We start from the raw sequence: 15,701 nt of genomic DNA, 5'->3' as shown, positions 1-15,701 counted from the left end.
CTCACAGGAACCGCCTTGATGGCGATTCCTGTGAATGCTAGAATCGTCCATCAGCCCAATGGATATTTCTAAATGTGGTAGTCACAGCCCCCGCCAGGGCGATGGAATAATTTTTTCCATGGCCCTGGTTGAGGACAGCTTGACCTCCAAAACATAAATCGTGCCCTTAGTGCCCTCTTGCAGTCCAAACAATGGAGTCTCTCTTTCTCCTTAGCGCGATGAGGTGAAGCAAAGAATGCCGAGATATGAAATGAGGTGACCACTTTTGCCAGAAAGGAAGCTAGGATGCTTAACACTAGCTTATGCCGGGAAGGACGTTGTATAAGGTGGTTTGACAGAAACATCCTAAGGTTGGCTCACATGCTTAAACGTTAAAGTGATTCGTAATACCATTTTCAATGTCAAAAGTCTTAAAGGAAAACTGACCTGCAGTTCAAAAAGGGTGCATATAAAAAAAGTGCAAACTAAATTCAAGTCCCACTGAGGCATCATAAAGGGTTTTGGTGGAAATAAATGTTGCAAGCTTTTAAAAAATCTCAGCACAACAGGTGATTTAATTATAGAAGCTTGGCCTAGCAACCACTAAAAGCCAAAAGAGCTAAAGAAAAATAGCCTTTAACAGTGCCCAAAGCAAGTACTTTCTGGGCCTGGGATTAAACAAACAAACCTTCAAACAAGTTAGCTTGCACTGGATCAGTTTGGCAGGTACAGCACCAAGCCACAAATTTGTCCCAATTACTTGCATACCTCGATTTTGTAGAGGGATACCTCACTGCCAAGATGACTTCAGTGACCTCAGGAATATGGTCAACTGAAGTCAACTACAACCACTCAGTCTCCAAGGATAGAAATGCAGATTGCAGAGGCCCTGGCACAGCACCCTGTCCTGCTGGTGCAACAGATGATCTTCCCAAAGCGTGTAACTTGATGATTAGACAGATACTCATGCGCAGGGGTTTCAGGTACCACACTTGCCTGGCCCAATCCGGTTCCACTAGGATGACTTGGGCCCAGTCGTTTCTGATCTCTTTACAAACTTGGGCAGGAGAGGCAGCGGGAAGGTCCAAGCTCCACTTTAGACAGAATGAATCAAAAAGAGAGGGTCTTCTTGGGACCTCCAATGCGCAAAAGTACTGATGTTACTTATTCTAGGCAACGGCGAAAACATTTAGCCAGGTTTATTCCCATTGGTGGAAGACGCCCAAAACCACCTACTATTATAACTGCCATTCATCGTCTGCTAAGGGTTGGCAGTTCCGTTTGTCCACCCTGATGTTTAGAGATTCACTCGAGGGGGTTCACCAACTGAGAAATTCTCTGGTGGTCCTGCCACTTCCAGAGGGCTAGAGCCTCCTGGCACATGACCCTACCCGCCCAGCTTGTTGAGTGCCACATGGCGGTGGGTTTGTCCGTGAGCACCTGCACCAGCCTTTCTCTGGTGGTGGGCAGTAAAGCTTTTAACGGCAAGGTAATCACCCTCTTCCAACAAACTAATGTTGTGTAGAGCTTCCGTTGGGTTTCCAGAGGCTTTTGATCTCCACCTCTCTTAGATGGCCTTTCTAACCCAGAAGAAATGCATCCATCATCACTGCCAAATCTGGGTGGGGTAAGGGAAAAATCTGCCACTAAACCAATCATAGTCCAGCAGTCACCACTGCATATATTTTGCAGTCTCCTCCAAAATCTGAATACAACCTGACAGATTTCACTGATGCTGTGCCCACTGGGACTTCAGGACCCACTGCAGCGCCCACAAATGCCATTGGGCATGTTGCACCAGCAGGATGGAGAAGGCCAACAATTTCAGCATTGAGATCCAGGACAGAGGCTAAAACATTAGGGTCATAGCCCAAAATGTCCTGGACTCTCCACTGTGGGGAAAAGGCATGAAACCGTCCTGTATCCAGGATGGCTATGATGTAAGGGAGCAGCTCTAAAAAAAATCAGGTGTGACTTTGGCATGTGGATAGTAAACTCGACTGATAGGAGGAGGCTTGCCGTCATCTGGAGGTAATTGATGACTACTTGGGGCAAACCCATCTTCAACAGACAGTTGTCAAGGTAGGGAAAGACTGAAACCCTGAACCTCCAAAGGTGTGCGGCGTACACAGCCTACACCCGAGGGGCAATGGTGAGGGGAAAAAGGAGCAATATAAACTGAAAATGCTCCTAGCCCACTGTGAATCGCAGGTAGTGCCTTTGAGCCTGCAGGATGAGGGATATATGAATAAGCATCCTACAAATCCAACGCTACGATCCCGTCTCCAGGGTTTAGGGCAGACAAGACCTGAGCTACTGTGAACATCTTGAATCGGTCCTTTTGCAGGAAGGCGTTGAGAGGGCAGAGTTCTAAAATAGGATAAAGGCTTCTGTACGTTTTCGGCACTAGGTAGTAGTGGGATTATCAACTAATGCTTACTTCCACTGCAGGAACCCTCTGTATAGAACTGCACTTGCTGCTAGAAGATGGGTAGGTGGTTCTCAATCAGCAGCCCTGATGGTGGTGGAAGGTGCAGTGGAGGGAAAGAAGTGAGAGGGCATAGTCCCAATGGACAATTTGGGAGACTCGCTTGTCTGAAGTGATTGCCACCCCTGGAGGAAACATCCGATTCTGTCTCCGACAGCATGTACAGGAAAGGACACACCAAAACAGTATTGTGGCGGCGGACACTGGATGGGTGGGGGACTGAGTTACACACTATCTCTGATGCCCTGGGCATTGTCTTTGTGTGCTGCGACCTCAGCCATGAAAAGACTGGACAGCCGTTGGGTTAGCAGATGGGTCTAACTTTGATGAAACCAAAAACCCCTGCTTTATTAACGGAGGAAGCAAAGTTGCTGATGGAATTGGCTGGGTGAGGCAGACAGATCCAAGAAATATGCGATGGCGAAGGCATTGAGATTCACCTTACTTGTAGATACCTGTAACTCCAAGCTTTCAGGTTTAAGATGCTGTGTAAGAAAGTCAAGGTCACCTGGTGCTTGTCCATGGTGATGAGTGATTTGTCTGTTTACTTGAGGTCCACAGAATGGCTTTGCTGAAGAGCCCAATATAGTGTCTGTTAGGGCCAGTATCTGGGGATATGTCAAGGCCACTGGCATCCTGTAACTCCTCATACCAAGGAACAGGTATGGTGCAGAAGATCCTCAGCATGGTTTCACAAAAGGTAGTAACCAGCTGCATTATCCCTGGCATACCCACAAACTCTGGGAGCATTGGGACGAAGTGCAGAATATGCTCCAATGGTAATCGGGAGCAAGACCGGGATGCACGTTGACAACCTTGCACCTTCTCTGCAGTGGTTGGTGCAACTTGCGTAATCAGTGTAGCACAATCACCTAACAATTCAATGAGATTACGCTTGAATTACAGAAGAACAGTAATTCTGCATTTAGCATTATTTCTTAGCGCAAAAATATCCCCTTGTATCCAAAATGGATGTGAGGATACATTTTGCTCTAAGAAATAGTGCTAAATGCAACAGAATACCAATAGCGGGCCTTCCTGTTAGTTACATGTGATCTTGGGTTAGGATTTTCCCCCAACTTACTAACGACTTAAACACTATTTTCTTAGCCTGAAATGCACCCTCATGTTAAAAATGGACATAAAGGTGCATTTTGCGCTAAGAAACAGCACTAAATGCAGCAGAACACAAACAGCGAGCAGGCACTCGCGCTTGATAAATGTGCTCACGTGTTAGGATTTATCCCCAAATTACTCTTAATTACGTGGGAAGGAGTAATGTCGTAATTATCTGTAACTGTGTCAAAGAGTAATGCAGAAATACTGAAATTACTCTGGGGTAATTGAAAATTCCACCCATGCCTACTTCTCTGAGTTCAAGAGGGACGGGAGGGGTCCATGTCCCGCTTGCACAGTTCATGTTTTTTCTTAGACTGACCCAATGACTCTGATCATGACAAAGATCTGCCTTGGAAACGACTTCAGAGCAGCAATGGGACCTTCCTTTTGACCTATCAAGGTGTGTAATCTGTTAATGTTTGGTGATGTAAAGTTTCGCCGGTTGACCCTGGTTTGGCTTCCGGTTCATCTGGGCACAGTTGCTGCAGATTCTAGAGCTATGCTCCAATCCCAGATACTACAGGCATACCTCATGGGGATTGGACACAGAAGTCCATTTGCAATAGTCCCTACAAGGATTAAACCCTTTTGTTTTGGAGATGACATCCCTTACGAACTGATTGGGAATGTGAAAAAAGACTCATCAAAAGACAAATGAATAGCTCCAGATCCACAGCTGAAGGTGTGGAAACAAAGAAACTGACGTGCATGGGGGGGCTATTACATGAGGCTCCGCTTGGTCATAAGGAAGAAGTTAGGAGGGTATTTTTAAATCTTCCTAGTTAAAGACATACATTCATTTTGTGGGCTCGTTGACTATTGTTTCCTTTATCTTTATTTAGTACACAGACTTTCAAACTGGACCATAACATGTGCTCTGTTTTTCGTTTGAATTTATCCTCGTATGTCCTCTAGCTGGTCTTGCAATTTTCAGAGAAAGCAATCCTTGGATGCATGAAACAACAAAACCCACTTTTATCCACAGAAGTCTCTTTGAGGTGTGAGCACTAGAGGAATGTGCTAACAAGGACGCGTAGGATATTATACTGGAATTATCGGTGGGATTCATTTATGGTTAGCCATTCTCCCTAATGTGGCTGTTTACTGCCTTATCTACAGGATTAACAAAATATGTCTTTCACAGTTGTATTTTTAACTGCAATTTCCCAATCATTCAGGCCTGTGGGTACTCCTTAATTCACAATGCTCCAAATAGCTGTCAATCTACCAATATCAAATTGTTTTTTTTCTTACAAGATAACATTGACATTTTAATAAAATGCAGAATATGGTTTTCAGATCACCTGTGAGCTGGGTTTAACTGCATTCAATGTAATTCCAGCTATACTGGAAACATTGTCTTCTCTACTTTGTCTGGTCATTGGCTCAATAAGTTGTGCGGAAAAAAAAGAGCCCAAAAATGTAAGTAGGGAATTTTATTTTGTGTAAGACTGAATTGAGGTCACAATTCTATAGGTGACCCTCTGCATCTTGCAGCAGCAGAAGTATTAGAACCAATCCCTTAAAGTACAGTGTGAAATGGTACATGTTTGTGTGTACAAACCTACCTTCTCTTTCAGTTCCTGAATCTGGGTCTCCAGCCGAGCCTTGTCCTCCCGCAGGTTATTAAGCTCTTGGGTGGTGCTCGACAGCAGCTCTGCATCGCTGATGGAGAAGTGGTGCTCTGGTGGACCAGGATCCATCTCATTGGTCCCATGGGCGAGGATCTGCTCACGCTGCATTCTGTATTGGAGCAAACCATTTGTGTTACATCAAGCGACTCTCCTACAGCTGTCACAAGAGGGACTACTCTAGAGCTATTCTGCTGAGGAGGCTGATTGCTTCAGCTCACAAGCAGTGCCGACAACCATAGGCTGTATGTACTTTTCTGCGCCTTATATTTGGCAATCACTTTTATGTGACGAGCAGTTGCGATTAGCTCTTCATAATCAACAAAACAAATCCAACTGCCTGAAAGCTGTTTCTTTATTATAGCAGAAAATCTCGACCATCTAGTAGAGATAAATGACTCCTCATCCTTAAGGAGCTAAAAAGAGTGTGCAGTTAAGGACGCCCACCATAAGGATAATTAAATGGAAATGTCATACTATCAAAACATATATGATCAATTTATTATACATATTCATTGTACAAAAAAATCAATGAACATCGGCAATCAATAGAAATTCATACAAAGAAAAAATAATATCAATTACCCCTATGTGTCAAAAACATTCATCGTTGTAGTAGAAAAAATTTGCCCCACAGTGCCATCCATTCATTCAGACCGAGCTCTTACATTCATACTAAAACACATGAACAAGACATAACAAACAACTGACCAACTACAAAACACAAAACAATTATCATAAATACACAACAAGCCTACATAATGTTTGCCCACACTAGTTCCTATAGTTTAATGTTTTGATATCAACAATAGCTCTTGTTCTTTCTTTTAAACTTTTATAAAAAATGTTAAAACAGGTTTGTAATCCAGTCTTGTTCATACAATGCACATGTGGTCCACTAATCCACTTAGTACGATGGTGACCGCATCGCGGAGAGATGTGATCCTGCGCTTTGAGGATCATTTGATTTTTCCCTTCACTAATTTCCCTTCACTGATATGCAATGAGCAGAATTTTGGCTGTCTACCCATTACCTCCTCCTCCGTCTCCCCGTCCCATTCCATATCAGTGAACAGCTTGTCTGCTCACCAGAAACCTTATACCTAGCAGAGTTTTTAGCACTTCCCCCAATATGGTGCCACCTATCAAGTGAGAATATAGGGGGAAGTGCGTCACACAACATCCTGAGAATACCTAAGAAACCCAGAAACAAAAAAAATCACCATAAAGAAAGGTAAGGAGGGAAGGAAGGGCTCAGGAATGGGACGGGAAGACCAGGACTCGGAGTAATGAAGATTACCGGTGAGTAACCGGGCATTCGCTTCCACTCACAAGTATGTCTCTCTTCACCAGGATTTCAGTACCCTTTCACGTGACTGTCCTCTTACCGGTATGCAATGAGCAAGCTTTCATGTCTCTTCAGCACATTCTGTGCACGTTTTTTGTATCCTCGCGCCGCAGCAGCCAGCTGCTCCTCTCGCGACTTGTGTGACGCACGAATGTCCTTAAGCATGTTGTTCACAAACTGCTTCATGTGTGCCTGATCGGGAGGCCCTTTCCCTGCAGCATGAGCAGCACTGGATGTGCCATCCACATACTCCTGGAGAAGGAGTGAAAGGGAGAGAGAAAAGTGTGAATAGGACTCTAGTATACCACTGCTTAATTTGTGAAATAAGTGCTGGCAGGGCTGCAACTAGACCCAATTTTTTTTGGGGGGGGCTAACACTTCAAATGCTGGAGGTGGACCCAAATTCACTGTCAGACAAAACATTTTTTGTCGGTCATCCTGTCATTGTAGTAGTATAAAGCAGGGGGGTAATTTTTTTTTCTCCAATATATGACAGCTCAATTTAAAGCACGCTGGGCCTCTAACATTAATGTATTCATGATAATATTTAAAAACTTTTACAGGAAGTTTAGAACTCTCCTTCAAGGAATTCTAGCAGAAAAAATTGTAAATATTGTATTTAGTTGTACTTGTAAATAGAGTACAACCTGTTTACCTACTATCACATGACATTTATCATTATACTTCTAGTTTTGTCAACATTTAGTGGCATATAATGCACCGTAAAACACCTTAGGTCAATTGCATTGGTCTCAACCCATTAGCCCTTCAAAGTACTTTTAGAAGATTTTTGGTTTTCTTCATCTTCCCACCTCCCAAAGTGTTTAAAAAATGGTGGCAATTAGTGCGGTTTAAACGCATTTCTTTGTTGAGCTGAATTAAATGAATGATTAAAAATAATATATAAAGTGGACTGCTACCCTAATCAAGCGGTTTGGCCCTGAGCGATAACTAAAGAAGAGGCGGAGACTGCATTAACATGGAATAGGCACGTTTTCATTTTTTTCTTCTTCAAAGGACAGAAGACTGGAGTCACTGGAGCTTAGGAGCCAGAGAGTTCCAGTGCTTTGATGCCAGAAAGGAGAAGCTTCCGCGTCCAATAAGTACCTGCCTAATATTAGGAAGATGCAGGCATTTGGCTACTGCAAGGCATTGGATTCTGGATAAGAATATAAAGAGTGATACAATGGTGAAGAAGCAGAGGACCTATTTTATGGAAAGCACCAAGATCTAGGCACTACACTTTGAACTTACATCGTTTCACGTTCAAAAGTCAAAAGACAGTAGAACAGTGAGAAGAAATGGTGAGAGGTTTAGAACATAACTAAAATTGGGGGAAGGAGACTGTTCATGACCTCTCAGATAGATAAAAGGTAAGCCACACAAGGGCAGTACCTTCAGTGTTACATTGTTCCAAATTATTGATATTTTAATAAATATGTTTATAAAGTTTTAAAACAATCACGTTATTACAGTGCATATGAATATCACCTTAAAGCACATGCATTGTTATTTTAAAATGTGCTCTTCATGTGACACGGTCTATCCTTTCATAAGTGCAGGTGATGTGTTTGCATTTTTAGAATTTAGTTCATTAATATTCTTTATGATGCATCGTAGAGTTTTGTAGATGTCAATTTTAGAATGTGTTTATGTCACTGCGTATGGCATCTTTTGTAATGAGATAGTTACATGATTGTACTTGCTTAAGCTGGATGCATGCTGTTGAGCTCTTCGAATTACATTAAAGGACGATCTACTACATTTGATGGTGTTTCCTTTATTACACTGGCGACAGGATTTCGAAGAGCAGGATACCTACGCGAACAATTTGAAGCAGTTATTATAAAAAAAATAATAATTGAACTAATTGAGCACCTCAGTTGGAACTATTGATTTGAACTCCTTTTGGAACTTTTGATTTCACATTGCGTTTCTTCACTCATCACATTTTGTGACTTGAGGAACAGTTGGATTCTATTCTCTTCTCATTTTTTGTGACTATTAATTCCCTAGGAAATCTTCTTCTTATTTTTTTATATACCACCAGACATTATTTAGGCAATATGACCCAACCTAATTACAATATTAACCCTCCGCAAGCATTTTGGATCTCAGGAACTGAACCTCCACTAAAATGGTTGGAGTGGAAGCTCTACTTTTGAAATTACATTGATGCATTGGACGAAGAAGGGAAAATGTCACATGCTCAAAAGAAAAGATTGTTGTTGCATGCTTTAGGTCCAGTTGGGTTAAAGGTGTGGTGTATGAGAGTATGACTAAACCTTGTCTTCCAGGTGATTTGAATGTTTATGCCTTGGCTTTGCTTCATCTTGATACATATTTCGCCCTCAAGGTTCGTATTGGTGTAACGCAGTATAAATTATTTTCCAGGAAACAACAGAAAGATGAAAGCATTGATCATTACCTTGCTGATCTTAAGAAATGAGTTCTAGATTGCAAATTTGGTGTATTACAAGAAAATTTAATAAGAGATCAAATTGTTATGCACGCTTATAATTCCACCATATAAGACAGACTATGTATTAATGGGGATTCTCCTTTGGATGACATTCTAGCTATTGTTCGTAAAGCAAAGATTTCAGGTAGGTGTGCTAATCGTCAAGGACCCTTATTGTGCAGTCACTTTATCGAAAAAGGACCTCAAAGATGCTTTTATTCAAACTAAGTCTGATTTGCGTAGGGCAAAATGCATTACTATGTCTACCTATGTATTTTATAATACTACCAAGTTGGAAGTTAAGGGCATGCCTATGTATTTAAAATTCATAACCAAGCAGTCTCACCAGTTTGTTCTGACACGATTTAGACTTGGTATTGTACATAATCTAGTTGCCTTTCCAGAGATGAAATTCCATAGTCATTCTCCCTGTCCCTGTGATGGCCAGACTAGACAAAGTACTCTGCATTTTATGCTTATTTGCCCACTCTATATTCACCTTCGCCGTTTCTACCTCAGACCCGTGTTTTTAAAATATTCAGTGTATACTACTGCCCAAGCCATGAAATTGTTATTTGCACTTGACTCTGCAGATATTTGTTTTTTTACTGCTACCTTTTTACTTAAAGCTATTCTGCATAGGAAAAGTCTGGTGTTTTAATACCGTGTAATGTTTTACCGCTGAGTTATTGTTTCTCATTGTAATGTCTGTATTGTGTTTTTTAATGTACGCTTTTGTGATTGTTTTTAACAAATCGAATAAAGCATTGGAACTGAACTGAACTGAGAGTATGACTAAACCTTGTCTTCCAGGTGATTTGAATGTTTATGCCTTGACTTTGCTTCATCTTGATACATATTTCGCCCTCAAGGTTCGTATTGGTGTAACGCAGTATAAATTATTTTCCAGGAAACAACAGAAAGATGAAAGCATTGATCATTACCTTGCTGATCTTAAGAAATGAGTTCTAGATTGCAAATTTGGTGTATTACAAGAAAATTTAATAAGAGATCAAATTGTTAAGCACGCTTATAATTCCACCATATAAAATAGACTATGGATTAATGGGATTCTCCTTTGGATGACATTCTAGCTATTGTTCGTAAAGCAAAGATTTCAGGTAGGTGTGCTAATATTCTTAAACAAGATAATACTACTACGGATGTTGTAAGTAAGGTGAATGTTAATGAATTTTTTTTTTACAACTAACTCTAAAGATAATTCTGGTGTTAAACCCAATTACAACAGATATCTACCTTCCACAAGTTCTAAAGCCAGATGTTTTAGATGTAATAGCTTAGAACATCTAGCAGATTATAAAGGTTGTCTGGCCTTGAAATTTAAATGCACCAATTGTGGTGTTAAAGGCCATTTTGCTAAAGCCTACAAAAGAAGGAAAAATAGCGTCAAATTTGTTAACAGTATAGATGAGAATAGCCAACAGGATAATACTTTTGAGATGAATGATGAGAATAGTCTAATAATGAGTTTGCATGATAAACTAGTGTTGAATATTCAAATTGATGCTATTATAAACAAGCCAATTTGTCTGATGGAAATTGGAGGGGTTGAGATAAAAATGTATGTTGACTCTGGCTCATCCTATACTATTATCAATGAAGAGCTTTGGAAATCTTCTTTTGTAGACAAGGTGGGTGAAAAACTTTTAGACCCAGACATTCACCCTGAAGGTTATGGTGGAGAAACTATAAACCTTCTTGGTTACCGTTGGTTCATATTTAAATTTAAGGGAAGAGTATGTAGGGGCAAATTATACATTGCAAAAAAGGGATCACCAGTTCTTGGTTGATTTGATCAAAAACAAGTGCATATCATCTTAGATCCCAAGCGCCGAGAACAAGTTTTGGTTGTTGATGACAGTAGTGCTATTAGCAAAGATATTTTAGAAGAGTTTCAGAATGTTCTCAGCAAAGATCTGGGTAATTTGGAAGTTTTTGAACATCAAATAATCATCAAGAAAGATGCTTGTCCGAAAGTACATCAATGCAGGACCATTCCTATTTTGGTACGAGATGAAGTGTGCAAAGAATTGGAAAAACTAGTTTCAAACAACATTATTGAGCCAATTGAAGTGTCAGATTGGGTTTCTCCGATTGACGTGGCAAGACAGAGTAATGGAAAAATCCGGCTGTGTGTTGATCTAAGGTATCTGAATAATAACATAGTGGTAGATACATTTCCATTACCTAAGATTAACGAAATGGTGTTAAGTTTAAATAATGCTAAGTGATTTTGCACCATAGACTTGTCATCTGCGTATCACCAGATCTCTTTGTTCCCTGAATCAATGAAGTTTACATCTTTTATCACTCCCTTTGGGTGCTTTCAATATAAACGCATACCATTCGGTTTAGCTTCGGCGGCAGCCGTTTTCCAATATTTGATGTTTCTACTTTTTAACCCCATCGCCGCGGGGCTAATATCCTAGTGGCGCAGGATCGTGGGAGCGGGGCCGTGAGCGGTGCCGCAGTGCTCATGAGAGCTCGGCTCGTCATGCAGCACGGTGGCGCTGTGCATCAGCTCGTCATGACCATGCCCGTTCCAATGGAACGCCCAGCACGGGAATATTCCCTGCGTGGGTGTTCCGTAACGGTCATGACGAGCTCAGCTCATCATCAGCACAGCGCCACCGTGCTGCATGACGAGCTGAGCTCGTCATGTACACCGAAGAGGTTAAAAAAGAACAAGGTGTCAGATTTTTTTCAAGATGACATACTTGTTTTTGGAAGTGATGAAAAAGAACATTTAATGAGACTTAAAACGGTTCTGAGTATTTTAGAAAGTAAAGGTCTTACTATTGAGCATTCAAAATGCAAATTTGCACAGAGAAGTGTAACATATCTTGGTCACATTATTGATGAACATGGTGCCAGACCTAAACCTTCATTAGTCTAGGCTATTTCTGAGACTCCTATACCTACTTGTAAAGATGATATTATTAGATCATTTCTAGGAATGGCAGAATTTTGTGCCAAATTTTGCAGCCAAAACTTATAATATTCGTTAACTCCTTAAATTTTTTTTTACTTTTGTGTGGTCACAGGCATGTAATATGGATTTTAAAACTATCAAAGAAGCTATTGCTAAAGCTACTGCTCTTCACAGTTTTGACCCTTCACTTGATAGTGTGATTACTACTGATGCCAGCAATAAGGGCCTTGGGGCAGTTTTTTCAAAATTGGTGGTAAAGGTCAAGAAAAGGTTATTGCTTACGAATCAAGGTCTTTGTCTCCTTGTGAGGAGAAGTACCCGATAATAGAGAGAGAGAGGCCTTAGCTTGTGCATGGGCGTTAGAGCATTTTAAATCCTTCGTTTGGGGGAAATTGTGTACTTTGCGTTGTGATCACAAACCCTTGGTAAAAATGTTGACCACAGAGGGAGTTATTTCTGCGTCAGCTAGGCTGCCAATAATCTCTATGGGGATGCAAAATTGTATATATAAAATAATTTATGTACCAGGCAAAGACAATGTAATTGTAGATTTTTTGTCTAGAATGCCAGTAATGTTGAAACAGTGTGAAAGTAATGAATTACAAATTGGATTTGTACATGATGAAGGATTATCTGCTTTCAGTAGGGAAGAATGGGATAATGAATATTCAAAAGACAATACCTTACAAGCTGTTATTTCTTATGCCATTAATGGTTGGCCCATAAAAAAGGACTAATTGAGTACCAGTCATAGACCATTTTGGGAAATTAGATCAGAGTTATCTATTTCACACAATACACTTTTAAGGGGTGAAAGAATAATTCCTCCTGAGAAAACGTGGGATGGAATTATTGAACTCTGTCATGGAGGACATCCTGGAATTGTTAGAACTAAAGCCTTAGTTAAAAGGTTGTTTTAGTGGCCAGGTTGTGATTCCCAAATTGAGAAATGTGTAAGGAATTGTATTTCATGTTCATCTTCTAATAAGACCCTACAAACATTTCGTCCTATGTCTGAAGGATTTTTTCCTGGGAATCCTTGGGAATGTATTGGAGCAGATATTATGGGACCTATACAGGACCCTGATGGGGCTCATTGTTTTTTAGTTGTTCTCATGGACCTATTTTCAAGATGGCCAGTTGTTAAAATTGTTAGAAAGGCTGACACTGATTCTGTCCTTGCATTCCTAGATGAAACTTTTGTTACAGAAGGTATTCCTTCTTGTATACTTACGGATAATGGTGTTCAATTTTTATCATTAATAGCCAAAACATAATTAAAAAAACTAGGAACTACACATAAAACCACATCACTTTACAATCCAAGTGGTAATGGTTTAGTGGAATGGTTTAATCGAGTTTTAAAAAATATCATACAGTTATCATTAAATAGTAATATTGACTCTCCTAATAGGGAAAACAGTGTGGAATTACCGCATTACTGTAAATGATTCTACAGGATTCTCTCCCTTTGTACTTATAAAGGGTAGACATCCACGTTCCAAATCCATTCCTACATGGTTGTTTTCTAATGAAATTCAACCATGGCCTAGGGATGAGGTGGTAACACGTCTGGAACAAGTACATGAAAAAAGCAAAAGTTATTACGATTCAAGACATGGCACAAAAGAAGTTAGTAATAATATTGGAGATTGGGTTTGTGTTAAAAAACCTAATTAGGTTCAGAAAGGTTATTCCCAGTTCTCTGAACCATTTCAGGGAATTGAACTTCTACTAAATGCCGTGAGAGTCAGTGATGGTAAAGTTTGGAATTTAAATAGAGTAGCTAAGTGTCAACCTAACCTTACCAGCCATAATTGGAAACCTGAGGTTTAGATGGAGATAATTCTGGAGATATTAATTTAAGTAAAGATATTCCTTCAAGCGAATGTTTAAGTACTCAAAATGTGGAATTGTCCAATGTAGCCCAGATTAACAATGAGAGTGCTTCTTCTGTACAAAACACTGCTTTAGAGGAGCCCATTCCTTCTACCTCAGTATCCACTTTTCCTACCTCTCAGAATGATGGAACTGACTTTTTTCGTCATTCATTAAGGAGAAGAGTGGTGCCTCCTTGGTTGGAAGATGACATTATTGATAATAAATAAATACTGCCATATTATTTAGATATGAATTAAAACTATATTCATAATTTTATTTTGTTTTGTTTTTGTTTGTTGTTAGTTTTTTTTATATGTTTGAAGAAAGGGGGATGTGTTGTGTTTGCATTCTTAGAATTTAGTTCATTAACATTCTTTATGATGCATCGTAGAGTTTTGTAGATGTCAATCTTAGAATGTGTTTATGTCACTGTGTATGGCATCTGTTGTAATGAGACAGTTACATGATTGTCCTTGTTTAAGCTGGATGCATGCTGTTGAGCTCTTCGAATTACATTAAAGGAAGATCTACTCCATTTGATGGTGTTTCCTTTATTAAAGCAGACAATAGATGTATACCTCAATAAACAATACAAACAAACTGTGTTGGGGATAGCTTTAAACTGTTTGTAGTGGGTGATCACAACTACGCAATACAATAGGATACTGATTTGGACCCAGAGTAAACTGGGTCTCTCACTGGTGGTAAGTCTACTGAACTAAACGTTGTTTCTGCTCTTCTGGTGAGTGGTGTGTGTCCATCCCTTGATTGTCTTCTGCCTCTTTTATACAGTCTATATTTAATTGTTAACCACACACCAGTACAGTGAGATATGCAGTTAGGAGGATCTGTCATTCAGGGTGGCCTATAATCAGAAAGCCATTCAATCTCAAATATTATTGGTTCTTTCCTGTGGTCCATGTATGTGTGTAACTTAGTTTCTCATTGATGCGTGGTCTTCTTCCCACCCCCTCAAGTATCTTTTACCCTTCACTCCTTACCCCTTTATCTCACAGGTGCTCTTCTTCCGTGCTTTCTCTCTGTGTCACTGCTTTCATCCCTCTCTTCCTCCTTATATTCCATTTTTGTGTATCTATCGCCCATCAAATTCTCATGAGGAAAAATAAGTGCAGTTCCCCAAAAATGAGACGCCTTTATCTCCAGGGCTACAGGGATTTTGGAAAAAGAGATAGCTATGGCGGAAAAACGCCTCTCAATCGACCTTGTTAGTGGGAAACGTTCTTCGTTAGGCTCTATTGCTACAATACCTAGTCCCGATGCACCGGCACTGAGTGCTAGTCATATTTTAGTGGCAGCACCGGTGGACGTGCACCGTGAGGCGGAGGGGGATGGCTTGTCACTGATCTCTTCTGATAGTGATATATACTCTGGTATTTCACATGGTAGTGGGGCTGAGGGTAGTGTGCTTCTGGCTAGTCAATCTCAGCCGGACTCATCCTCCGATGAGGACCCCATGAGAAACCTATGACGGAAGAGGAAAAGATGTAAGGCTGTCAGAGGGGAGGCGCCACGAAGATCTTAAAAACTAATGGCTCACTCCAACCGACCACTACTCCCGAAGTTACTTCTAATCTACCCCCTGCCATGGTTTTAAATGATCCCCTGCGTCCTCCGTACATCCCTTTTGGGTGCTCAGATCCTTGTCCTACGTGTAACAATAGTGATGATGGTTTGTTGGGTAAAATGGAAGCTTTATTTAAAACTCTTCTACTGCCCGTTTTGGAAAGACCTAGATTGATGACCTCAAAACTGGATGCTCTTGAGAATTTTGTTAATGTCAATACTGGTTTATTAAAAAAACTAGCTAATTCTCAAAGTGC

The 15,701-nt window shown here is 40.4% G+C and overlaps 1 protein-coding gene across 5 annotated transcripts in view; it reads right to left on the bottom strand.

Moving 5' to 3' along the window:
- The window catches only part of CCDC78 (coiled-coil domain containing 78), a 434,980-nt gene that overhangs the window by 31,595 nt on the left and 387,684 nt on the right, over positions 1-15,701 (bottom strand). For all 5 annotated transcript variants that reach the window (XM_078662986.1, XM_078662987.1, XM_078662990.1 and 2 more), the window contains 2 exons: positions 6,606-6,817; positions 5,155-5,329 (listed from right to left, as the gene is read on the bottom strand). In XM_078662986.1, the coding sequence (XP_078519112.1) occupies positions 5,155-5,329; positions 6,606-6,817 (387 nt within the window). The remainder of the gene's footprint in view (positions 1-5,154; positions 5,330-6,605; positions 6,818-15,701) is intronic.

This window comes from Lissotriton helveticus, chromosome 10 (assembly GCF_964261635.1).
Source record: "Lissotriton helveticus chromosome 10, aLisHel1.1, whole genome shotgun sequence".
Classification (NCBI taxonomy): Eukaryota; Metazoa; Chordata; class Amphibia; order Caudata; family Salamandridae; genus Lissotriton; species Lissotriton helveticus.
Note: the sequence above shows the minus strand (reverse complement) of the source record. Positions and strands in the feature narration are given on the sequence as shown.